This window comes from Psammomys obesus, unplaced genomic scaffold (assembly GCF_907164565.1).
Source record: "Psammomys obesus unplaced genomic scaffold, mPsaObe1.curated_primary_1811, whole genome shotgun sequence".
In the NCBI taxonomy this organism is placed as follows: Eukaryota; Metazoa; Chordata; class Mammalia; order Rodentia; family Muridae; genus Psammomys; species Psammomys obesus.
Genome location: NW_026592732.1, coordinates 5,283,121 through 5,309,845, shown reverse-complemented (window position 1 = coordinate 5,309,845; position 26,725 = coordinate 5,283,121). Strand labels below are relative to the sequence as shown.

Sequence of the window (26,725 nt, the reverse complement as noted above, 5' to 3'; positions counted from 1 at the left end):
ACACACACACACACACACACACACACACACACACACACACACACACACTATAAATCAGATAGAAAAGTTGTTTCTTCACATTTTTAGGTGTTAGCATTCTAGTGCTGGAAGTACATTTTAAGCAATTTTTACTTTCTATTTTACAAGCTGAATCTAAATTTCTGAGAAAATTTTAAAAAACATACTGTAAGGCAATGGAGAAAGATTCTTACATAGAAATTGGCACAATTATTTGTACTGTATACGTGACCCAAGACCCATCCTACCCCAGCTGCTCTGGGTCCTGAGTACTGGTACTGGACTGAGCGCATGCAGGCTCCTGCGTGCCCCTGGGCTCCTTCATTTGAGTACAGGGAAGGTGTCCCCTGGCAGTGCTTTCTCTCCCTGTCTGTTAGTGCCTGCTGAGCTAAGGTAACTGAAAGGCCAGCATCTTTTACTGAGCTGTGGCCCAGAGTGAGCTGGCACAGCTGAGTCCACACCCTCTGTATTAGCTGCCTCTGCACCAAGGTTACCTCGTGAATTCTCAGTTCTCATTGTGCGCCTGTCTGTTCTACATATTTTGATACACATAGGTTTATAGGTATTTTCATAGGTTTCTGAGGCAGACGGTGTGAACCCCACTTATGATGAAACAAAGGCATGCAGAGGAGAACTTGCCCACCAGACAGAGTCACAAGTATGGAAGCCAGGATGTGAACCTGGGCAATTCCATTGAAAAGCTCCTGCACTGGGTCACTACTTGGTTACATCACAAGGGACAGCAGTGCCACAAAGTCAGAGCCTTGGTTGGAATGGGCAAAGATGTATGCCACTGCCCAGTGCTAGCCTTTAACAGGCTCCTGCCTGGAAAACCATGATCGGAGTTTAGGTTAAAAAGAAATACAACACAAACATGCTCAGATTACTTCAAGTACCAATTTCAGCTGGGTGTGTACCAAATACTTTGATGTTCCTTGAATCTGCATATAAGAAGCTACAGTCTCTATCAGGGAAGCCACACGGCACTGACAACGATCTTTCTCATACCCCAGTCCGTCTGCACTTTCTCTGCAGGGCTAATTAATTATGCCCGAGATAACACTATTAAAGCAATTTCATAGGCCATGCAGATGGTGCTGTCACTCGGTTACAGAGGATTTATGGCCTAAACACAGAATAGGCATGTGCAATTCACAGCTGCCACAAAAGAATGTGGTCATCAACAAGCTCAAAGCGCCCGACAAAGAGAGAGCCAGTCAGCAAATGCCGGTGCTCAAATGTCAGCAAAGACCCTGGAGGCCACAACTGCACTGAAGCATTTCGCAAACGGTTTCAGTTCACTTGAAAAGGTACCAAACTTTTCTTTCTGAGAAAGGGTCTGGCTATGTAGCTAAGGCTGGCTTGGAACTTGCTGTGTAGCTCAGGCTGGCCTCGAACTTATAAGCCTCTTGCTTCAGTCTCCTGAGTACTGAGATTACAGGTATGGTCCCCATGACCAGCTTTGATGCTAGTACTCTGTAGCCCAGACTGACCTGAAACACACTGTGTAGAGGGTAGCCTCAGACTTCGCAATCCTCCTGCCTCAGCCTCATGAAGGCTGGGTTACAGGTGTAAGCCACCTGGCACTAGCAAGCTTAATACTTAATGCCCTTTCCCTTGAAACCCTAAAACCCACACATGCCCAAGCTTTCTAGAAATACTGCACTGCAGACTGCAGCAGCTTCCGTGAGGCAAGATGCAATGCCAGGTTTTTACATTTGCAAGGTGGCATGATCTCATGGCCCTGGAGGATGCTGAGCAGATGCGAGAACTAGCCCATTCTCATGGCTCCTCCAAGCCCATGCCGCAGCTGCGCCGTTTGTTCTCGCTCAGCAGCAAAGGCCCATCTGACTGCACTCGGCCACGTAAAGTGCTCGTTCATACACACAGATTTCCCACTGACAGTGCTAAAGCACTACAGGTACCATTGACACATACATATGGGTACTTAATCACAAAAATCAGAAGTATAAGAGCTTGGGTTTGAAAGCATTTAAAATCTTGGTGCCTCACAGCTTTGATTTCTGTTATTTGTTTTCATGCTGGGGGTTGAACCTGCCAGCTGGCTATCCCCACAGCCCTTTCCCTCTTACCAACACTGACACATACAAAAGGTTCCAATAACAGAAACATCTGTGTTCTCATCGGTCTATGTCATCTTGACACAAGCTAAAGTCACCTGAGAGGAGGGAACTTCAATTAAGAAGATGCCTCATAAGATCAGGCTTGTGGGGCATTTTCTTAACTAGTGATGAATAGGGGACGGACCCAGCCTGTTGCGGGTGGTGCCATCCCTGGGCTGGTGGTTCTGGGTTCTATAGGAAGCCATGAAGAGCAAGCCAGTACGCAGCACCCCTCCATCAGCTCCTGCCTCCAGGTTCCTGCCCTGTTTGAGTTCCTGTCCTTCCAATGATGAACAGCAATGTGGAAGTGTAAGCCGCAAAAACCCTTTCCTCCCCAACTTACTTTGTTCATGGTGTTTTACCCCAGCAATATCAACCCTTACTAAGATGGTCAATGAAGAGGCCCCCAAAGTGTACCCTCAACTACTTCCCTCTCAGAAAGCCACTGTCCTGAACTGGGGGCTTCTTTACACCTCTTCACCAGAGAGTGTTTCTATGATACACAATGCTGCTCTCCATGGTTTGAACTTCATGTAACCACTCCACCACAGTGTGTTTTCTGACATCTACTCTTTGCATTTGACATAACTGGTTTATTAAAGTATTTAACCTTTTTCCTAAAAGCTGTAGTGTCACATAAGTTCATACATATTCAGGTTTTTTTGTTATGAGATCTATTCCCCATGGTCCTTAGAATTGAACAATTACTGACCTCCAAATCACACATCTAGGAGTCTAGTTAAATCCTAGCTCAAGCTGTGAGTGATGTATAATACATGTAAGATCACCACAAAAATGCTTTGAGAATAAAATACTCATCGACGGGGTATGGCTAAGAGCACTATCTGAATCTATACCATGGTACATGATGAAAATTATGTCCACAGAGCCAGCAATGTGGCTCTGTGGACACAGGCGCTTGCTGCCAAGTCTGACAACCTGGGTTCAATCTCTGAAACTCCCATGGTACAAGGAGAGAACCGGGTCCTACAGATTGTTCTCTGACCTCCAGGCACAGCGTGTTGTGTCCTCTAGCCCTGCAAACAGTTCTTTGCTATGCTCCCTTCCAAAAGGGGAGGTCTAATTGTAAATTCTTTGTCTCTAACAAGAGAATCCAGTGCAGCTGACCCGCCCTGACCCGAGGCTGGCTTCCACAGCACTCTCTAGGAGCAGGCTGTTGGGGAAGCTTTCTACGTGAGGCCTACGACAGCTGTAGTGGAAGTCTGGTTTCTTTAAAAACTCAGTTATGTTCTGTAAATATGTTTTTTGTTTAATCTCAAGTGTGGGCTATGGGACTGCCTTAGTTTATCCACAGCTGATAATAGCCCTGTGCAGCTTCAAGAGGGTCATGGTCTTCACCAGCTGGAGTGTATGGATTCTGAGGACTCTGGGAGGGTATAAATACCAGAGCCCAGCAGGAGGAAGGGGCTTCAAGGAGATGGATGGAGCAGGAGAAAGGCTGCTTGTTTGTCCTCCTGCATTTGCTGTTGCTGGACTGCTAGACATCCTGACGACTTAGATCAGTATTTTCCCAAAGAACCCAACAACCCTAACCAGCTGGAACTAAGTCTAAAGAGGTCTATGTCCCCTTTCCCTTTAACCTTTCTCTCCTACCTGGGGTTGGTGGTTGGAAGGGAGGTAGAGGACTAAGAACGTCACACAGAGTTTAAACACAACACCTGTAGTCAGCCTTGTGGGGAACAGCTGAGACCTCTTGTCCACAAGGTGGCTATGTCACTCACCAGAGAGCCGAGTCCTGCTTGGGCACACCTGGTCATCACTGCAACATCAAACTGGTCCACTGGAGTAAATGCCTAACTCCTGATGTACATGGACACTGCACAACAGGAATACTTTTAAACATCTAACCTCGGAGCTCTGAACCTGCAGTTGATACAAGAGACAAACCCAACAGTGCAGCATGTGTCTCCGTTATTCATTCCAGTGAACACTGATTGTATCTAGGAGTTACTAGAAGGAGTGGTAGGAGGCCAGAGTCCTTTCAAGTTTTTGCTTTAGATGCTAAAGACTAAATGCATTCATTACTAATGTCCAACAATTGTCCAAAGCCTTGAGAGACTTTACACAAGAACACCCTGCAGGGAGCAGAGGACATCACTAACTGAGTGATGTCTTCATTGAACATGTGCTGTTGACATTGCCACAGCCATGCCAGAGACCTCGCAGCCTCAGTCAGAGGGTGGCAAAGCCTTTCTTGGAACCAGGTGTTGACAGTGTGTGCAGAAAGTGTCCCCACAGCTTTCTCCCCCTCCCCAGTCTTTACGGCCTTGAAGACTGCTCCACTACAGAGACTGGCTAACCCTGCCTACCTGTCCAGCGGGACACAATGACCCACCTCCTCTGTTCAGCTCTATATAATAAACACCCTGAGCTTCCAAGGTTGCACTTTCTCCATCTGAGAACCCACAGCACCTGATCCCAGCTTGCTGTGTCACCTGTCTATCTTTTCCTCATTCCACCAGAGCCAGGTCTGTGCCTGAGGTTGTGTATTCCTAAAACAACTGAATCTCTACTCTTGTAAAAGAACAAAATTACTTTAATTTTAGCCACATTGTGAACAAGTTGTATCATGTGGTTTCCGGGCTGACTGCTTAGTGGCAAACTGAGGGTGGAGCGGGCAATTAGAGGGAGGTATAATGCTGTTTCAAAAGACAGACAGATGACTAACAGACAGAAAGCTAACCTCCGCTATCTGAAGCTCCTAGAATATGGGAATGAAGACCCCTTCGGATCTAGAAGCCTCCGTGGCTGGAAGTGCCTCACAGGCTGTGACTTTTGAGAATAACTAAGGTAATAACAGGTTTAGGAGGCACTCTCCATGCAGAGTCTGAGAGGGCCAGGCCTGAACCTTCCCTCCCCATGAGACTGTATCCTATTTTCAGGGGGGAATGAGAGGACCAGGCCTGACCCACCCCCAAAAGTCATCAGTTCTAGGAACTAGGCCATAGGTCATCAATTCCAGGAACAAGGCATAAAATCCCTCACCCAAGAAACAACTTGAGGATAACCACAAGAATGGGAGGGTATATCTCAGGGTGGGGCATCTGTGCTGGGCAGCCCACTGAGCTGGTAGTAGAACATTTATGGCACAGAAAATACCTAACATTCCTGAGATCTATAGATAGCTCACGCAATGTTAGTTATGTTAGCCAATCATTTTGTAACAAGCTTGCTCTTGCTGAATGTCACCCAATCGTGTAACTGCTAAGCTGGAAATTCCCTGTCCTTGCTCAAACCCCAATAAAGACTCCTCCTGAGCTCGGGGCTCTACACTTGAGAGCCACTGGAGTTAATGACAGTGGGACCAAGCTCGAGCTTGTAGTAAAGACAATACTGTGTTTGCATCAGAATTGGGTCCTTAGTGGTCTTTGGGGTCTGCAAGACTTGGGCATGACATCTTGGGGGCTCATCCGTGATCCCCAAGACCTCCAAGGACCCCTGAATCAAAGGGTCAAGGACCAGCTAGTAAGCATCTTGTCTGTGTCTGTCTTGGTGTTCCTTTAGTTTCTGTTTCGGGCTCAAGATGAAATCTGTAATCTGTCAGGAATGGTTACGGTGGACGTGCTGGACAACCATGGGCCACAGGGGGCTTGGAAGATGTTTCAGACCCTGTCAGAGGGAACGGAGTATGGGATATCTGCTGAGGAGAGCTGCTAACAAGGAGTGAAAACAGCTCAAGAGAGAGAAGTGTGTGGTAGTCAACAAAGCTGAAAGGAGTTGGAACTCTGAAGAGTGCTTTGACATCAGACATGGAGATGCAAGTTTGGAGTTTGCCCAGCTGGTTTTCAGTCTTACTTTGGTCCAGTATTTCCTCACTCTGCTCTCTCTCCTCCTTTTGGGAATGGTAATCTATATCCTGTGCCATTATATGTTGGAAGTATGTGATCTGTTTTTGCTTTTAGAGGGGATTACAGTTAAAACACTGCCATGAGTCTCCAAAGAGACTTCAGACTTTTAGACAGGATTGAGACCGATAGACAATGAGAACTTTTGAAGTTGGACTGAATGCATTTCTGTATTATGATATGGCTATAAGCCTATGGGGGCCAAGGAGTAGAATGTGGTGTTTTGAAAAAGAATGGCTCCCATAGAATTGGCACCATCAGGAGATGTGGCTTGGGAGGTACGCCCTTGTTGGGTAAGTATGTTACTGGGGGTTGATTCTGAGGTTTCAGATCAAGCCAGCTCAGTGTCTCTTCCTGCTGCCTGTGGATCCAGACACAGAACTCTCTGCTCCTTCTCCAGCACCAGGTCTGCCTGGATGCTGCCATGCTCCCAGCCATGATGATAATAGATTAAACTTCTGAACTGTAAGTCAGCTCCAACTAAATGTTTTCCTTCATAAGAGTTGCCATGGTTCTGATGTGTCTTCACAGCAATGGGACACTAAGACATACCCTAGGATCAAGGGCCTCCTGTCTCACAAACCTGATCCTTTACAGGATTGTGAGGTGCCTGTGATCCCAGCATTGGGGAGGATGGAAAGCATGAGGCAACCCAAACAAAACAAAAACTCTCACATGGTAAGTAATTTAAATCAAACTCCAATAGAAATGAATTTAGAATCATTTCTTTATTATAACTATTCCACACTTAAAGAGTTCATTAAGCCATACACAATATTTATTTGTTTGTTTGCAGTGCTAGGTATAGAACTCAGAGGCCTCCTGCACACTAAACAAATGTTCTACAATGGAGCGCAATAATCTACAACCTTAAGTTTTCTCTGTTAAGGAATTACAAGAACCACCATGACTCTATAACATAAAGAGGGAAGTTTACAATTTCCACATGCAAATGTTTGTGTTGTGTTTTTTGTTGCTATTTAATATTGAAGACATTTCTTTCTTCTTTTTTCTTAATAGAAAAGGCTGATAAAGAGAAGTTGTGGCATGTTTAAAAACATGGGCTGGAGAGATGGCTAAGTGGTTCAGAGCACTGTCTGCTCTGAGTTCAATTCCCAGTAACCACATGGTGGCTCATAACGATCTATATTGAGATCTGGTGCCCTTTTTTGGTGTGTAAGCATACATGCAGGCAGAACACTGTATACATAATAAATACATAAATCTTAAAAAAAAAAGTGTTCATCCTAGTAGGATGGCAGCTGAGTAAGATCCTTGGTGAAGCCTCTTACTGGCACACCAGTGAACAGCTGTTTGTGCCCTCAAGTGCTAAGGAAATCAGGGGATTTGTTTTGAAACAGCTAATTATAATCAAGACATTTCTTTCAAGCTTCATGGAAAAAAGTAAACATGAATCAAGAGTAGTAGGTAAAACCCAAAAGTAGTAAACAAGAAACCAGAACATTCTATCAGACACTTAAGACTATAAGAGAAGGAAAACAAAACTAGAAAACCAGTTGCAAAATAGCTAGATTCGGACACTACCTATCAATGGTAATCTTGCATGTAAACACATTAAATCCTCCAATAAAAAGACAATGACTAAATTTGGGCAGAACCCCCAAATTTATATCAAACTATATGCTTTTTACGATTAAGTTCAACTATTTGGGCACATGTAAACTGGAAGTAAAAGAATGGAAGCCAACATCCCAGGGTAACGAGGTAGCCTCATGGATAACATATGTGTTAAAACAAAAGAGAACAAATAAATATGACCATTATACAATGTGGGAGGTTCAGTCCACCAAGACGAAGTGATGGTTCTGAATACACATGCACTCCACACCTGGGTTCCCAGACATCAAAGCAAACATTAGTAGGTCCTTGTGGAGATAAAACTTCAACAACACCAGACACTGTGGGAGCCGCAGGTTACTGTGCAAACATGGCCAAGTCCAAGAACCACACCACACACAACCAGTCCCACAAATGGCACAGAAATGGCATTAAGAAACCCTGGTCACAAAGATATGAATCTCTTAAGGGGGTGGACCCCAAATTCTTGAGGAACATGTGCTTTGCACAACAAGAAAGGCCTGAAGAAGATGCAAGCAAACAATGCAAAGGCAATGAGTGCGCGAGCAGAGGCCATCAAGGCCCTTGTGAAGCCTGCAGCTGTTAAACCCAAGATGCCAAAGGCCCCCAGCCGCAAACTCAGCTGCCTGGCTTTCATTGCTCACCCCAAGCTTGGGAAGCAGATTCGAAGCTACATGGATAAGGGTCGTAGGCTCTGCAAATCAAAGCCCAAGGTTCAAACCAAGGCAGAGGCCACAGTGCCGGCTAAGGGCAAGGCTCCAGCTCTAGCTCCCAGGCCCCTGTGAAGGCCCTGTAGGAAATGGTTCTACTAATGTGAAGACAGATGGACTGGTGTGACACACCCACCTACACACTATTTACAGATGACCAGTGTCCTATGCTGTTTTTACAAATAAACCTGAGGCAAGATCTGTTAAAAAAAAAAAACTTCAACAACAATTAGCTGACAACTTTATCATTTCACTGTCAGTAACAGGTCACTAGTGTTGGGGTCTCAATCCAGAGGAAAGAAAACAAGCATGGCAAGGAGTATCTGCATGGCCTGTTTACTGCAACTACAATCACCCAGAATGCCAACAACCCAGCTGTACACCCACTGGCGGAGACAATGCAGTGCAGAATGACACCAGTCATAAAGAGACACACAAATAGACGGGGGTCATCATGTCCTGTGAACTAAGCCAGACACAGAAAGAGAAGCACTACTGATTACACAGACCTGGTCTTAACGGCCAGGTGTGCTGGTGAGCACCTGTAGTTCCACCTCCTCCAGAGGCTGTGGTATGGTAGCCAACAAGAGACCACAATTTGGAAAAACAGGAAGACCTTGTACAAGAAGAAAACAAATAAATAAATAAAACAAAATAAAAAAAAAACAACAAAAAACCAAAATCGTTTCTGCTGTGGCAGAGGACTGGATTTTGGTTCAGAGCACCTATTGGTGCTCGCAACCACCTGTAACTTCAGCTTCAGGGGATCCAATGCCACCTTTTGGCCGCCATGGGCATCTGCACTCACATGTAAATGCTGGAAGGACCCTGCTGTTTGAGGTTGTCTTCCCAGTCCCAGGTAGCTGTTCTGAGCTCGGCAGTAAGGTGCAGGACTCCCTCTCCCCAACAGGGCCTCCTGCTCTCTGCCTGACTTCATCTGGAGACTGTCTCAGACACAGATGCCCCTAACCACATCTGATACATGGCATTCAACACAGCTCCCTGCTAGCTCTCCCCTCCCTGTGCCTATAGGATAATTAGGTATTGTGTTTCCATTTATATGATAAGAGCATGCTGTTTAATGCAAATCAAGCATCCTTGAAGTGCCTAGTCTTAACCAATTATTTACACCTATCCTTGGAGACCCCCACCAACTCCCCAAGGGGTAATACAGCCTTTGTTCTCTGGAATTAGAGTTGAACACACTCCCTGAAGGGGTCCCCGAGTGTCTCATCTCCACGCTTGCTTGCTGGCCTTTCCAGCCTTGCACCTTGGCTTGTGCCCCTCCTGACTTCATGGGCTGGTGACAGACAGCCCCCCAGGCAGGAGGAGAATCATGTGTAAACACCTAATTTAAAATAAAGTAATTTTGTAAATGTCGGTACTGTTGTCACTGAGATCAGGATGGAAGGGACAGTGTGGCACTAGGGCATATGCTGGCTGCACTGGCGCTTGGCCATAGTGAGAAAAGAAAAAAGAGAGAAACAGTCAGTGGGATGACTCAGGGGGTTGAGGGCTTGTCATCCTTTTTTCTGGGATGGGGAGAGGAATGTTTATGAAGAATCAAAGAACAATGACTACACAGCCATCTAAAACATGACTTGATTTTTTTTTAAAGTATGAAAATGACATTAGGGTTACGGTTTTGAAAAGCCTTTATGTATATTCACAAAATACATAAAAACCAATGTGGGCATAGCAGTCTTTCAAAGGGCAAAGCTTTAATCCTGCTTACCCTGGAAAAAGGCACAAATGGTTCAAATTCATATCCATTCTCTCTCTCTCTTTACACTGTCATAAAGAGACTAATGGGGATGAGCGAACTCTGCAAAGGTTAGCTTTGATGTTTCATAAAGTTTCGTGGCTAATCCTGGAACAGGTGCTAAGATAACATGCTAAGCTGACCCAAATGGAGTAAGTTAAGACCTGCCTTCTGCTGCTCTCATGTTTCAGTTCTGAAACGTCAACAAAGTTTTAGTTTCCTGGAGAGTTCCCCTTCTTGACAGCTAATGGACAGATACCAAATTAAACAAGGTTAACCAGGAAATTAAGTAGGCATCATTCTAATGGTGTAGCTGCTGTTGCTATTCATATCCTCTGTGGGTGTGTGTCAGTTCTGTTGTCAGCAGGCTTTTTTCTCTGCAGGGGCCATCACCATGTAACATGCTCTAAAACCCAGCAAGAAACATCCCTTGTTTGCCACATACCATCAACTGTACTTCCTTAGCATCTCCTGCTGTGTTAGGGGCTACATATCTACTGAGGAGATAGCCCCTTAGCCACTGCCGGGGGCACAGTGCTTTTCAGCTTCAGCTGCACAGTGGAGTGTTTCAATGCTATGCTTCCTCCCACTCAGCTTTAACTGGTCTTAACTGGCACCAAGATCAGTATTTCTAACATTTGAGCATTCTAATGAATGGCTAAGCTTGAGAGATATTGCTCTGACAAGGTAATACAATATGGGCTGGAGAGAAGGCTCAGGAGTCAAGAGTGCTGTGATAGTTTGAATAAAGATGGCCCCTAAAGGCTCCTACATTTGAATGTTTAGTCAGTGGCACTATTTAGTAAGGACGAGCAGGTGTGGCCTTGTTGGAGGAAGTGTGTCACCGGGAGTGGGCCTGGAGGTTTCAGACCGCTCACACCTGGCTCAGCATGGCTCTCTCTCTGCCTTCGGATCAGAATACAGCTCCCAGCTACTTCTCCAGCACCATCTGCTGTAGAGGAGGCTACTACCACACTCTCTGCTCTCTGACGATAACGGAATAAAGTAGCCCCAATAAATACTTTCTTTTATAAGAGTTGCCTTGGCCATGGTGTCTCTTCACAGCAATAGAACAGTGACTAAAGACAAGTGCTTACTGCTCCTTCACAGGCCCCAAGTTCAGTTCCTAAAGCTCACACTGGGTTGGCTCACACCCACCTGTAACTCCAGCTCCAGAAGATCTGACTCCCTCTTCTGGCCTCCATGGGTAACTGCATACATGTGTCACAGATACCCACAGACCCCCATCCACACCACACCCACACATGTAAATAAATTAAGTAAAAGACTGCAGCAAGTTTAAAGTTTATGTTAAAAGTTGAAAATCAATAGATAACCCAACTCCCAAATAAGTTCCAGGATTCAGGGAACCTCTGATCTCTCTTCTGAGTGGCTCACTGGGGAAGCCTAAACTGCTTAATGTGCTGAGGGACCCCCGCCCCCACCTCTGCCTCTCAGACAAGAGGAAACAATAAGAGGGAGTCTCTCCCCTCTGTAGCCCAAGTCTTTATCCTCTCTCAGACACCTCTGCCTGTTGGGCCTCTCTAGTCTGTCGTGACCCCCCGTGTTCCACCTTAACTTTTCCCTCTGAAATAGTCTCTAAATGTGGGAGCTACGTGCCTGATCCCAAATAATAAAATATCCGAGCTCAGAACACCGGCCCACACTCCTGTTCACGAACACCTGCTCCAACCAGTCTATCAGCAGAGTGCCTGCGTATGGCTCCCGCCACTGTCTTGCTCACTCAACAGGTTCTTAATCATGAACCCTGCTCTTTGAAATATCATGCAAATCATGTGACTCCCCACCTTTGGGTCTTTCCCTGGCTTTTGGCTGCATTATAATCAACTTCAGACTTCAGGGGAGACTTCAGCAACTATTTATCCCCCTTAAGAAAGCCTCAGGACCAGCCTTTCCCTCTCACCTTTTCTATCCTCTTATAGATCAACACAGAGCAGAAACATTATCCTGACAAGAAGCTGCTGGGGCCAGCATCACCTGTGGAGGCTTTTCCCAGAATGCTGTACAGCAGGACCCAGCCTGATGGGAAAGAGGCAAGATTCAGGGTTACTTCTACACAGTCTAACCGTGACAACTCCCATGAACAGAGCTCTGTGTTCTCTGACTGCACCTTGGTGACAACCAGCACCCAGGGCTGGGGCAGCCCTCACATTGCCTCCTTCTTCCGAGCAGAACACTTGGTTATTTCTTTCTGTTGCAATAGAAATGCGTGCCTGGGCCTGCACTGGGCCCTGGATTATGGTGGTGAAATCAGCACCGCCTCTTCAGGCACTCTCTATAGTTAAGAGTACTAAGAGAGCATCACATAGGCACGGACTGGTAGACCACTGGCGCCCCCGAGACTGTGAGCTGCCGGCTGTTCACTAAGGGAGAGAAGCCTGAGCGGTCAGTGTTCAGCACTCAGTCTGAAGGGTAAACAGCAGGCAGAGGCAGAGGCAGGAGGGCAGTACTCTGGGCATCAAGGACAGCCTGGTGCAAAGGCCCTGAGGCAGGGGCTGGGGGAGTCAGGAGGAGGAGGAACTGAACTCTTTTAGTTCTTGCTTTTTTAGTGCTGAGTGTCAGGGACCTTACATGTAATCCACCTACCCTGTGCTGCCTCAGCTGAGAGGAAAGACTCAGAGAGATTACACATCACCCTTATCCAATCAACAAACTGATTCTTTCCTCCTTGTATAGTCTCTGAAGGACAACAGAAATACCACAGATAGACACAAAAAGCTAGTGGGGACAGCAAGCAGCCAAACCAGTTCCCCAGAGCCCTCAGGCCACAGTCTCAGAGAACTGCAGCACGGCTTATTAAGCTGTTTTTTTTTTCTTTCACCTTTTTTCCCCTTTCCTTCCTCCCCTCTCTCCCTTTCTTGGCAAAGTAAAAAGGAAACTCTGTTTAAAGCAAAGGTCACAAAATACATTGTTTGGTAAGATTTGGGGGAGGTGAACCTGTGCTTAGAATATATTGTATGAAAAATGCTTTTAAACATAAAAAAAAAAGAAAGAAAAACAAACAGAGGACTGTCCCTTACTGCCATCCCCCTTAGTGACCAATCTCTGCCTCTTGAGTTCCATAAAAAGAAACTTCACACAATAATTAGGGCTCTTGTTCCTGTGGCCTACTGTCAGTCTTGACAATTATTTTGCTCTGGATAAAGTTATTTTGTTTCTTTTGTTAAAAAAACAACAACAAAAAAAAAAAAAAAGAAAAAGAAAGAAGGGCAGGATGGTTACACAGTAGTAAGCAACTATATTGTAGGCACAGGGTCATGAGGTCTTTCAGTTCTCATTTTTCAAACACTATGCTCACTCACTTCAGCTGAAACAAAACAAAACACAACAAAAATCCCATGAACCAAAATAGAGTACTTTTAAAATTGTGTACATATTTATTATACAATAACACAATTAGTTATTGTATAGCGTGTTTTGGCCCATTGTGGAAAGGCTAAGTCATTCCCTAGTCACACATTTATTTAGACTTCACAACCTATTTTTTCAAGTATGAAACATTGTTATTGGGCTGGTAAGATGGCTCAGCTAGTAAAGGCATTTGCTGCCAATTCTGATGGCCCGAGTTCCATCCCCAGGACGATAGAGAACTCATGCCTACAAGGCGCCCTCTGACCTCCAACAACATGTGTACATGCACACAAATAAATACCTCAGTAATGATATTAGCTATCTACTCATCTTACAAAATTTCTACACGAACCTCAAATTACCCTTACAAGCAAAAAGGGGGAAAAGGTACCACCAATAGGCCAGCAACAACAACAAAAAAGGAACCGCTTCCAAAAAGCTTATGGAGTTAACCTTCACACATAGCCCAGTGCCACACAGCAACCAACCCTGTGGAATCGCAAGCATGTCAGGTTCCCAATTACAACTCCAGTGTATTACAGATAGAGGCGTGGAAACGAAAGCCAGGCCAGTGACATCCTCCCAGCTGCTGAGGATGAGAGAGAGCAGCAGCTTAGAATCACTGCAAGGATTACACAAGGATGAGCCCTCACCTGTATGAGGAAGACCCTAGAGAGTTAAGTGATTGGTGAGGAGCCCTGCTTCTGACCACCTATGTCTTGGACACTTAGTATGTGATTGTTTGGTTTCCTGGTTCCTGTATATGACAACATAACTAATGAGTAGAGCCCCTCCTTGTGCCCGGTGTAGTCACTGCCCATGTAACTGGAAGTCAGAGCACCTGACAACAGGGTGTCCACGGTGGCAGTTTCTCCTGCCTGGCATGATCTTTTCTCTGGTATGGGTAGGGCTGGCTCTCTCCCGCCTTATACACATCTACACACACTGAAGAAGCTGAGACCTGGAGCAGATCTTGCCGTAGGCCTCTACACATAATCTATTTATGCATCTGAATCTCTTATCACCATTCAAGATCATCTGCAATCACTGCTTCCTTAGACTTCCTCCCATCCCATCATGGAACATTCATGACCCCAAACACAAATCTGTTTATTTACTAAATGCCTTGCGCCTGAAATAGCAGCAAGCCAAGCGGGTAATCCAAAAATACATCTGTTCAGTAAGTGGGCCTAACAGTTTGATCACTCCATTCCACAATCTGTGAGGAGAAATCTGTGGACATTACACATTACCAGCAATCTTCAAATACAAGTACATAAACATGAATATAATTAGCAGCATGAACAATTGAACACGCTGAGTCTGAACTCGCTCTTCATAGCAGCTCAGGAAACTCCCACATTAATCTCTCTGCATAACTCCCCCCACACCTTTTAAATCTGTGCTGTCTTATGTTTCTAAAAAAAATCCTTTTAGCATGTGCATGTGTGCCCGCTGAGGCCAAAGGCATTGTATTCTGTGGATTTGGTGGTATAGGTGGGAGTCACCTGATGTGGGGGCTGGGACCTGAACTCAGGTTCTCTGCTGCTGAGAGCAACGAAAGCTCTTACCTGATGAGCCATCTCCTACACCTGTAATACTAACTAACTAACGATGGAGAGTACAAATGAAGATCACTTCAGATTTGCAGGCATGCAGGACGCCTTCCCTCCCTCTAATAGGCCAGCAGGAAAAGCCACACCCTAATAGTCTAGTAACATATTTCAGCTGCTCTCAGCCACTCAGTCACAAACACTGCTTTACCTGGGGCATGTTTCTAGTCCTTCTCCCAAATGAAAGGTTGTCCGTATTTTCGTGATATTTCTACGCAGACTGAAATTCAGCTTGGTCATTGCTATGACACTAAGAGAAGCAAAGCTGTGTTGACCAGATGTCAGCAGGAAAGGCGGAGCTAATGAGAGCAGAACACAAAGCCCTGTGAGGACAAAATGCACAGGGTTCCAGGGCCCACCGGAACACAAGCTCCACAACCAGGTGGGTGGGGTAAGTCTCTAATCCTAGGATCCGAAAGGCTGAGGCAGGAGGACCTCAAGTTCAAGAGCAGCCAGCATCACACAGTGAACTTGAGGCAAGCCTAAGCTACGTTGTGTAACATGGTTAAAGAAACGAACAACAGCAACAACTCCATGAAGTTGGACAATAATGTGAACCCACTGTAATGGCAGGAACTAAACTTAAAAGTGGCAAAAGTCGGTCATTTTAGCTCGGCTATATTTTACCCTGAGAATATTAAACACAAACCACTTCAGGGAGTCAAGATGTGGTCCACTTTGTGCCCTGAGCACTCAGAATGTCAGTGTATCACAGACATGCACGTAAGTACCCTGAGTAAGAGCAGAAGACATGTAGCCTTTTCGAGTTTGTGACTCAGTCAGCATTGGAAACAAGGGCACGAGAAGATGCCCTGCTACCCAACATGGCAACGCCTGCAGGCTAGGGAGTGAAGGGCCTCATTTGTCCCACACTTAAAGTGGAGCCAAGGCCACGCTCACTGTTTCAATGGAGAAGATGGCAGGCTGAACTCGGATGGCTGAAAGGGTGGCCTTCAGAGCCAGCCAGGCCGGTGTGGAGGGGCCCTGTTCATTAGTGGCTGTGCAGATTCACATTCTCCCTAGCCTTTGCACAGTGGACAGTCCCTTCCTGCAGCACTCACAATTCCAGTATGTTGTTTCAGACTGGGACTGTGCTGGTTTGTACTTCTGTCAACTGCACACACGCTTCCGTCACCTAGGAGGCGGCAGCCTCAGCTGAGGAGATGCCTCGATCCCTCCGGCCTACAGGCATGACCTCAGAAAACTTTCCTGATTGGGGAATGGTGGGGATGGCCCAGCCCACTGTGCACAGGGCCACTCCTGGACAGGCAGTCCTGCGCTGTATAAGAAAGCAAGCGGAACGAGCCTCGAGACCCTCAGAGATGGCATGTGACCAGAGAGTTGTGAGATGAAACAAATGGTTTTCTCCCCATGTCGCTTTGGTCATAGAATTTCATCACAGCAACTGAAAGCAAATGAGAATAGGATTCTCATGCATTCCAGGCTGCCTTGAACTCCTTATGAAGGTAATGTTGGACTCCTAATCTTCCTGCATACACCTCTCAAGTGCTGGCTTTACAGGCACCCAGCTTTCAATACTTTTTCCCCGTTATTCACACCTTTGCTAGACTGACACCAACAAGCAAGCGAGCCATCACCGACGAATGCCTACGATGGGCAATGCTTTACGAAGGATTCACCTGAGAGGAACTTGTGGTTAAGGCCACTCATTGTAGGGCTACAGGCTATAAGGAAGGAAACATTCAGTCTTTAAAACTTACCTGTCACGTTAACAGTGGCTGGCACGGGCGCAGAGTAGTTTCCGTTTGGAGAGCCTACAAAAATAAAGACACCGATTATGAATGCAGACTGAAGGTTTAACTTGGAGCATAGCATGACCCTCTGCCCTTCAGTGAAAGGTTTGGGGTTCTCAGGGGGGTACACATTGAAGCCAATTGTCTGGTTGTCTTTGTGTGAGAGATCAGAAGAGTAGCTACACCATGGAAAGGCAGCATGATGAGAGGGAAGGGTGTTTGCAGATGCAGATGGGCATGGCCCAAGCATGGCAGTGCTGTGGGGAAGGGATGGTAAAACCACAGGAAGTTTTGCTTGTACCACCGTTGCTATGAAACATCCTGAAGCTGTCAGTGAGTTTGATGTTGCATGGTTAGATTTTTCACACAGAACGCAGCACGCTTCCCTAGCAAACACCTGTCAAGGTGTGGACCACCCTGAAAAGGCCCTCTTTGTTCACGGTTGCCCTCTGGTCTCCTCCTCATCAGCACCCCTAGTTTCACTCAGTAAAGAAAGGACATTTGGGGGATAGTCCCCCTTACTCGAAACAAACTGAAGACACCTTTAAAACACAGAGAAAGTCAGCAATATTTACCAGGTGTTAAATCTATTTTCCAAGCAAATCTCTTCCTCTGGAGGGGACTATCATCCAGCATGGGACTGAACACAAAAAGGTCCTGATAAGTGCTATGGGTGTAGGTTTCCTTCATCTTAGTCCCTTGGAAATGCTATGACGCGAGCACCGTGCTGCAGTGACGGGGACTGAGGCCCTGAGAAAGCTACTCAGCTCCTTAGTGAGTCTGGATATGGATCGGGCTGGCTGGCTAACTGCGAAGCTAGCACAGATCTACGTTCCTCTGCACGTCTGCTGGTGTTACATCACCAGCGGATCCTTCCTCAACCAAGTCATCCTTTGATTCCTCCCTCTTCTGGCTTCAAGGTCCAATTAATTAGCACGAAATCAGTCCCAAAGCCCAAGACACTCAGCATGGTCAGCCTCTGCCTGGACTGCTTACTGTCACTCTTGAGACAGCATTTCTGGGCAAAATATTTGAATGTTTGAACAGACATTTCCATGATTCTAGTTTGTTGAAAGTGAATTTGTCACTTGCCATCAAAAAAATATTAACAGCTTCCTACCCTGCCTCCTGAATGCTAGAATTAAGGTATGTGCCATCATACCTGGCACCAGCATTAATTGCTATCATTACTATTATTATTTTGGAGTTTTGAGACAGAGGCTCTCTATAAAGCCCTGGTATTCACTATGTAGACCACGCTGGCCTGGGACTCACGGAGATCAACCTGCATTCGTCTCTGGAATGCTGGGATTAAAGGTGGGTGCCTCCATTTTAAAACCAAAAGCTCAATGACATTTTTTCCTTTCTTCTACAGTACTCTGGACAGTTGTTGTGGAATGAAAGCAGTTCAGAGCTAATATCAGCTGATGTGGCTTGGTGATGAAATGGTTGAGCCTGGATTCTGATCTGAAGGCAAACATGTATTGATTGTTTTACTTTAAAGAAGTTACTGCCGAGTCTCTCGTTTCTCAGCTATAAAACGGAGTTGGCATGTGAGGATTTACAGATCTCAATTTATCACAGTGGTGGTGAGAAACACTGACAGAAAATGTACCTAGCAAGTATTAGCTTTGTCTCAGTCTGACTGTTAAAAATCACCAAGTATTGCAGTGCTACCTATACTAATTACATGCTGCATATAAAGACTAGAAGAGTTTGTTTTTATAATTTTTAGGGATATGTAGCCCAGGCTGGCCTTAAATTCAACTTCCTGATTCATTTGAAGTGCTAGAATTTGGGGGTCGGGAGGGTGTTATTCGATTAACAAAACCTTCTGTTAGCACAGTTTGAGGGTGACATATTCTATAGAACTAAACTCATTAGCTCTACTATTTCACGAAATCAGGGCAGCTGAGCATTTCAGCTTTTCTAAATAGCACTAATTTCTCTAGTGAGACATTCATAAACAGAGCATAGTGAGAAAGTTGAACAACAAAAAAAAAATGTGTTATGAGGGCAAAAGATAGAAAAGGGGCACTCCACTGCAATCATGAACTCGTGAAAGAGCAGATGTGTTTGTACACACAGAGCAAGCATTGTAGAAAACAGAGGCCTCCTCCCATAACCAGTACAATATTTGCTGTAGACAGAACAAGATAATTACACTGTTCATTCTTTCCTTAACTGATCTCAGAATTAGGTCTGCAATTCCAGTTTGTCACAGGTACAAGTCAAAAGAGCCAACATTAAACGTAAGCAGTTGAGGTGATGAAGCCCTGTGATCCCCGAAAGTGGGAAGTAGAGTCACGAAGATCAGGAGTTCAAGGTCATCTTCAGCTACATACGGAGTTCAAAGCCAGCTTGGGCTGCAGGGTTACAAGAGGTTCAGACTGAACAGAACAATGAAATTCAGCACAATAACCAGAAATAGGACTGCTTAATTCACTTGGATTATTCCAGCAAAAGCAGGTGTTGGGCCCAAAGCATCTGCTTAAGTAAACTGACTGGTTATCTCTCCACAAATGAGACTAAAAAACACACAACAGATGGGCAGAACTGAAAACCACAAAGCCTTTTGGTCACTTAAAGCTTCTTATCGTAATTTACTATTTGCGAGTGACTAGTAGATGATAAGGGAAAATAGAATTTTTACAAACTCGGAGTTCTTCTCAAAGTGTCCAAAAAGTCAGGGACCAGAAGGAAAGCAGAATCCCCGACACAGAAGGCTGTTAACGTCACCTTCTTACGGCCTTAACGATAACGTCGTGGGTTCTGGACCAGAGAGACCTGGAAGTTGCTGCACAGGTGACCCGCAGCTCTAGTAGTCCCGGCCCCGGAATAAGCCTCACCTGCGCAGGGGTACGAGGCGCGCACACCCAAGGCTCCCCCGGCCGAGCTAGCCCTGGAATTAATTCAACATGAAGCGCCTGGGGGGGACCTTCAGCTGGAAGCTGTGTGCGTAGAAAATCAGACCTCTTTCTGCAGCAGTCGACGGGCAGATTTCAATCTACAGGTCTTGGTACCAGCCACAGGATTCCAGGGAAAGGCTGAGGACCAACTTGAGTCCTGCGCTGACGGGCCATCCCAGAGAAACTCAACAGGTTCTGCGCACCAGGCCGGCCTGCCGCCCCCCCCTCCCCCCCCCCGCAGCGGAGAGCCAGACTCCCGCTCGGCAGGTGGCCCCGGGCAAGTTCGACACCCTCCCCGACCTCAGTCCCCACTTGGCCAGCGGAGTCTACGGGAGGCGCTTGGAACTTTCCGCGCGGACTCCGGCCGTGGAGAGGCAGGCCGCCGCGGCGCGCTTCCTCTCCGCCAGCGGACTTACCCTGGGCGTCCGCGCCGCTCGCCGCGGCCCCCGGCGGCGCCAGCACCTGCAGCGCGCCCAGCAGCAGCGCGGCCCGCGCGCCCAGCGCCATTGTTTCCGGGGCCCCCGAGCGCCCGCAGCCACCGCACCGCGTCCGGGGCTGCCTTCTGCGCACGCGACCGCTCTGCGTCCCCTTCCGCCGCGTCCCGCTCCCCTACAGCCGCCACCGCCGACGCCGCCGGCCCCCGAAGTGACCAAATAGGGATGGGGCTCCGCGGGCGCGGGGCGGGGCCAGGGCGTGGTCCGCAGTCATGAGGGGCGTGGTCCGAGGAGGCGGGGCAAGGGGAGGGGCCTCTGAAGAGGAGAGGCGTGGCTCTCGGAAAGGCGTGAAGCCTAGCGGGCTGGGGGCGGGTCGCTCGGAGGCGGATGAGGGCGTGGCCTTCGGGGCGGGGCGTGGTCGGGACTCGTTGCAGAGAAAGCTGCGGTCCTTTATCTGCGGTTTGAGGGGGTAGCCGTCTTTCCGGACGTCCGGAAGACAGGCTGTATATAGAAATTTTCGGGGGCGGGGGGGTTGGGGCTCATGCGGCGTGGAGTGAGAGCGGGCGTCGCGAGCAGAGGGAGCCGCTCAGAGGTGTGTGGGGAGGTCAGACTCAAAGTAAGCGCCGATAAACTTAGGATAAACTTTAAGTGCCAAAGTAAACATCACGATCTTCGTACACCACTTCTACAAGGGTGCGGAAAAACTCGTAGAGTGGGCGGTGCGGCTTGCAGAACAATTGGAAACTTTGCACCTTTAACCTAGGCCCCTCTCTTCATGGAGTCCGCTGACCTGGCCTGTTGTAATCTAGTGGTTTTTTTTTTTTTTTTTTTTTTTTTTTTACAAAATCCCTCTTAAGCCCTTGGAGCCAATGCTCCCAAAAACTGTACTTTGATTCCACTCAGAACGCTAAAATAGTATGTGACTGGTGCAGGCTCACCTAATATGGAAGACGGACCCAGGCCATTGCCTCTCTCTCTCACACCTGGCACTTCAAAGATAAGCCAAAAACTTTGTTGTGAAAAACCCTTTTTGACTTCCAGCAAAGCTTCTCTGTTATAGATGTGACCCGATCATGGATTAACTAGGGCCATCTGCTCTACATTTACAAGCCTTCCACCTGAGACTGCAATCAGCCAACCTGAAAATACCAGCATCTAACACAGGCTTTAAAAAAACGGTTGTTTGTTTAGGATTTGGTGGTTCTGTTTCTGAAGAATCTGGCTGTGGGAATACCAAGTGCTTCCAGACCTGGGATAGGAAGGAACGTTCTGTAGCATGAATGTTTGCCTCCACTTGAAACGTTGAAACGCAGTGCTCAGGGTGGGACACTGAGGAGGTGATGGGTTGGAAGAGCAGAGATCTCAACAATGAAATTAGTGCTTCAAAAGTGGCCTAAGGAAAATCACCACCCGCTCTACCATGAAGAAACAGTAAGAAAACTCCATCAATCAGACCAAGGCCCTCAACAGTCACCAAATCAGTTGTTGGCATTACCTTGGACTTGCCAACCTCCAGAACTGTGGCAAATTTCTGTTATTTATAATTTAAGCAGTCTAAGGTACTTGGTTACAGCAACAAGAAGGAAAGGACACATTATGAAAATGAGATGTCTACTTGACAATCATTCCCAGGACTGACCTCGGTAGAGGCTCCCCCAAATGTCAGCTGCCTGGTCCCCTTACCATGACCTGAATGGGTGTTTTGCTTTGTTTTCAGGCAGAGTCTCACTTTGTAGCCCACAAAATCTTCCACCTCATGGCAGTTGTCTTGTCTCAGTCTCCCAGGTGATGGGATTATAGGCATGCACCTGTAGGTGTTTGCTTTGTGTAGTGATAGCGCTCTGTAACCAAACCAGACATGCCAGGGTGTCTACAACCCTATGTCTTTGCTCATCTTCCTACATAGAAATGTGAAGATTGCCAGAATGAAAAATGGAGTCATGTTAATCCTACCAAAATTTAAATCTGAGAAGTAATTAAGGAAAAGCACTTATAGACTAACTGCTTCATAGAAACCGTAACAAAAGATTATCAGGACCATAAGCTCATACAGAAAAGCTACTAGAATCTTATCCAAAAAGTGCTTTCTCTCACACTTCCTAGCAATGTGTTACTATTGTAACACATGTAACACATTGCTGAAGAAAAATGTTTCAAGAGTAATGATGTAATCTAACCTCATGTCTTTAAACAGTCTCCTAGCTGTTATAGTAACACATGCCTATAATTACAGCACTTAGGAGACAGAGGCAGGAGGATTGCTCTAAGTCCAAGGCCAATCTAAGCTATATAGCGAGTTCTAGGCCAGGCTGAACTGGATATATAGTGAGACCCTGTCCCAGACAAACCAGCCAGGAGTGGAGGCACAGTCCCATCACTTGGGAGACTGAAGTAGGATTGGGAATTTACGGTCATCTTCAGCTCTATAGCAAGTTTGAAGCCAGCCTGGACTTCATCAAACCCTAAATCAATAAACCAACCAGCCAATCAAAGAAAAAAATTTCAAAATGAACAAAATAAAACAAATTTTTTCCTTGCTGTGTTTCTGCAAATATTCTAGTTTGCTACGACATATGCATTCTCATTGCAATGCTGTTCTCAAATCTCATTCTTGTAAACAGAGCGTGACATTTTCTTTGTGCAAGATGCCTGTTGACCTTATTTTTTCCTATGCAATTTTCGCTGCTCTCCTCAGCTTTCCTTTACATTTCATCTTCTACTCTCTGGGCAGGTCATAGTGCCCTGATCCTCCTCCTCAGAAGTTCTAAGGATCCCAAGAACTACCGAAGTACCAACATTGAACATGCTGTCCCTTCTCCCAGCTGACTACACATGCTGAGAGTCTTTGCTTCATGCAATGGCTTACAAAGTACTTATTGAATGTTTACTATATGATGGGGCCATAACCCTATGGTGTTTATAGTCTAGTGGCAAAATAGATACTGATGGACCCCAATAAGGGTGTTTAAAAGTGTTAGGGAGTGAAGTGTCAGTCAGTGAAGTATCTACTGGGTAAGCAGGAGGATCTGAATTCAACCCTCCAGCACTCATGTAAAAGCTGGGCATGGAGACGGATGCCTAAAGCCCTAGGGTTACGAGAGACAGGTGGTCCCCACAGCTTGTTGGCTAGCCAGTTGGTCTGTTTCTGGTTCAGTGGCACACTGTCTTAAAACAATTAACTAGATATAGTAGAGATAGATAGAGGGAGCTGCCCAACTTCCGCCTCTGGCCTCCACACACGTGTGCGCACACTCTCACATGCACACAGCACACATATTGTAGGGCTTTCATCGCTGAGGCGGCTGGCAGGAGTAAAGTGCCTCAGGCCCCAAGCCTTGGGGGACACCCCAGGTTGTGACAGCAATAGGGCCTGCTCCCAAGCCACAGCAGGCTGTCCCAACCCTCCCCAGATGCCCTGATGACCCCTAAGCCAAGGTGTCCTGCTGCCTTGCCCCACCTCCCAGCAGTGGCAAATCTCAGCAGCCCATTCCTCCCAGCCTTTAGGCCCACTTCCTCCCCTCCCCCACCCCCAACACACACCAAGAGCTACATCTAGCCCCTGGGCAGCAGGCCACTAAAATTTCACATGGTGCTCTTCCTGGCCCTCCTTCCCACCTTAGGAAAACCAGCTCCTCCTTCCTGCCCTGGGGTTGTGGAGACTGTAGACAAAATGGCGGCTCCTGTCAGCAACAATGTGGGAGCTGTCCATGGTGACTTTCCTGCCTCAGCCTCCTGCTATGGGAGCCCGCACCTTTCCTCCCTCAGAACGCCTGCTGCCGCCAATGGGAGCTGTCCATGATGACGACAACCTTTCCTGCTCCAGCCTACTGCCTTCACAGTGCACTCTTTGTGTACTCTATAACCCCTCAAGGCAAAAAAGTGGCCAGGCCAGTGCCTAAGGAAGCTCCGACAGCCCAGCTCCTCCCTGCCCCTCCCCACATCTGTAACTGTCATCTCCAGCTCACCAGTAGGACTCATCCCAGATTATGCTCATTTGAGGTGAAAAGTCTAGACAAAACCCCACCAATCCCTAAGTAGGAGAACAGACCAATCCCTGTGCTTCCCACTAAATCCCACCAATCCCTGAGCAGGAGAACTAACCAATCTCTAAACAGGAAAGCCCCCAATCCCTGAGCTTCCCAACCTCAGGGCTTGAAATCCCACCACTCCTCACTCTGGAGATCCCTGCCCTAGAAAGCTTCACCCCCTAAGAAATCCTATATAAGGGCTGTGTCTGCCCACTTCCCTTCTGCCTTCTCTCAGAAGCAGAGGAGCAGAGGCAGCAACTCCTGGGTTTGTCCCTCCAATAAATCTCTTTTAAGAGATTTACTGCTTCTTTGGACGAAGCAATAAAGAGAAGAAAGCAGTAATGAGGGACTAGAGCTTAGGCGCCATAGCTGCTCAGCTCCTCAGGGTTGGGAGCTGCAACATCTCTGTTGAGGAGGCCTCTTCTCAGAGCTGTGAGGTCCCCATGTCTCAGGATACCCGTGGGACACTGTTTCACCTCAGAGCTAGGATAGCTTCCAGGCCTCTGAGTTGTGAGTCTTCTGGACATCCTTCCGAGTACCAACAAGGCACGCCACCACCACCAACACATATACTATACACGCACACAAAGTGACTTGGTCTCTATTCATAAAGAAGGTAGAAAGGTAACTGCGGTGCTTTGACTAGGTATGGCCCGCAGAGTCTCATGTGTGTAAATGCTTGGCCATAGGGAGTGGCACTATTAGGAGGTGTGGCCCTATTGAAGTAGGTGTGGCCTTATTGGGGAAAGTGTGTCATTATGGAGGCTGTGTACACTCAAGCTCCTCACAGTGTGGCACATGGTCCCCTGTTGCCTGTGGATCAAGATGTAGAACTCCTCCAGCACCATGTCTGCCTGCACTCTGCCATGCTTCCTGCCATGATGATAGTAGACTAAACTTCTGAAACCGTAAGCCAGCCCCAGTTAAATATTTTCCTTTACGAGAGTTGCCATGGTCATAGTGTCTCTTCACAGTAATGGAACCCTGAGACAGTAACTTAGTGACTTCATTTCCATTACCTACATTATATTTACCTTTATAGCCATAAAAGTCTTGTATTTAGCCATTTATAAATGCAGAAATATTGAATATATTTACAGGAGATTCTCAAAAATAATAATTCCATATACTCTATTTTCTTGGTACATTTTTAATAAATGAAATATTTTATTGTTTTCAATAAGCATGGGCATAGATTTGTTCTACTTTAAAATTACAAAAGGCTATTTTGTTTTTCAAGTTATGTATTAGGTATAGTGGTGGATCTTTGTTTTCTGAAATTCCTAATTCTAATGCATTTTTGTACAAGTATACAAGATTATGATTAACAACATCCCTCAAAAAGCGTGAAGGAGAGAACCAAGTCCCCGAAGTTGTCCTCTGACCTGCATATGCACGCCCACCCCCAATAATAAGAAAATAACGATAAACAATAAAATATTCACGAAGGGCAACTAGATGTGGGTGGCTTTCCACATAGGCGCAGCAGAGACTGATCTGTGCTGGTTCTATAAGAGATGATGCCATGTTTTCTCAGCGAATCTTGCTGCTCTGATTGTCTTGTCACCGTGAAAGAGTGCTGAATGGAAGCAACATGAAGGAGACTGTACCTTGGCTCACGGTTTGAGAGGTACAGTCTGTCATGGTGAGGAAGGTGTGGTGCTATGAGAAGATATAGTAGAAACGCAAGGTCACAACATGTCCTCAGTGAGGAGGCATGTTGGGAACATAGCCCTGGGACCCTTCCTAAGGGCCTGACCTGCCAGAAAAGCACTGGGCGCCAGCAGGCCATAGCTTCTTACAACCCATTGTTCCCAAAACTGTTTGCTTTGGGACACATCCGTGACCACCGATGTCACCACCGATGTTATCTTCGGGCCTTGTAACTCTTTAACCCACCTTCTTAGCCTTGGGAACTTCCCACCAAGGGCCTTGGTATTTTTCCACTACTACTCCCCTTTCTCGCCCCTCTCCCCCGCCCTACCAAAACCACGTTTTAAAAGAAACACCAAAGTTCATTAAAAGAGACACTTGACCGGCAACCGTCTGCTTGTGTCCTTTCTCTCTCTCCCCCATCTTTTTCAGGATTGACCCCCTTCGCCCCCACGAATAACTGAGTCCCGCGGGGCGGGACAGAGGCAGAAAGATGAACGTTGTGCCTAGTTCTCTCCCCTTTGACCTTTTGCTTCAGTCCAAGATCTAGCCCACTGGATGGTGCCAGCCACTTTCAGGATGGTCTTCCCTCCTCATTTAAACCTCCACTGGGGAAATACCCCCAGTAGAGATGCCTAGAGGTGGACCTCCTAAGTGATTAAAAAGTCACCACAGTAACTTTTTATTTAAAAAGAAACAGGTGCTGGGGTTTGGGCTGCATGCCTGTGATCCCAGCAGGGGGAGGGTAGGTATTGAAGGCTGTCGTTGGCTACATAGTTTGAGGGTAGCTAGCCTACATGGGAGATAGACAAGTAATGGAGCAGATGGTAGAGGAGGGCCCATCTGATCTGTACCTTATGGAGAATTACATCACAGCTATGAGC

The 26,725-nt window shown here is 46.7% G+C and overlaps 1 protein-coding gene and 1 pseudogene across 1 annotated transcript in view; one reads left to right on the top strand and one right to left on the bottom strand.

Annotated features, from left to right (window-relative positions):
• The window catches only part of Tmem123 (transmembrane protein 123), a 29,626-nt gene extending 9,244 nt beyond the window's left edge, over positions 1–20,382 (bottom strand). The window contains exons 1-2 of the mRNA XM_055615630.1: positions 20,143–20,382; positions 16,785–16,838 (exon numbers count right to left, since the gene is read on the bottom strand). Coding sequence (XP_055471605.1) covers positions 16,785–16,838; positions 20,143–20,233 — 145 coding nt within the window. The 5' untranslated portion in view covers positions 20,234–20,382. The remainder of the gene's footprint in view (positions 1–16,784; positions 16,839–20,142) is intronic.
• On the top strand, positions 7,956–8,515 carry LOC129683008 (60S ribosomal protein L29-like; annotated as a pseudogene).
• Positions 20,383–26,725: the final 6,343 nt, after the last annotated feature.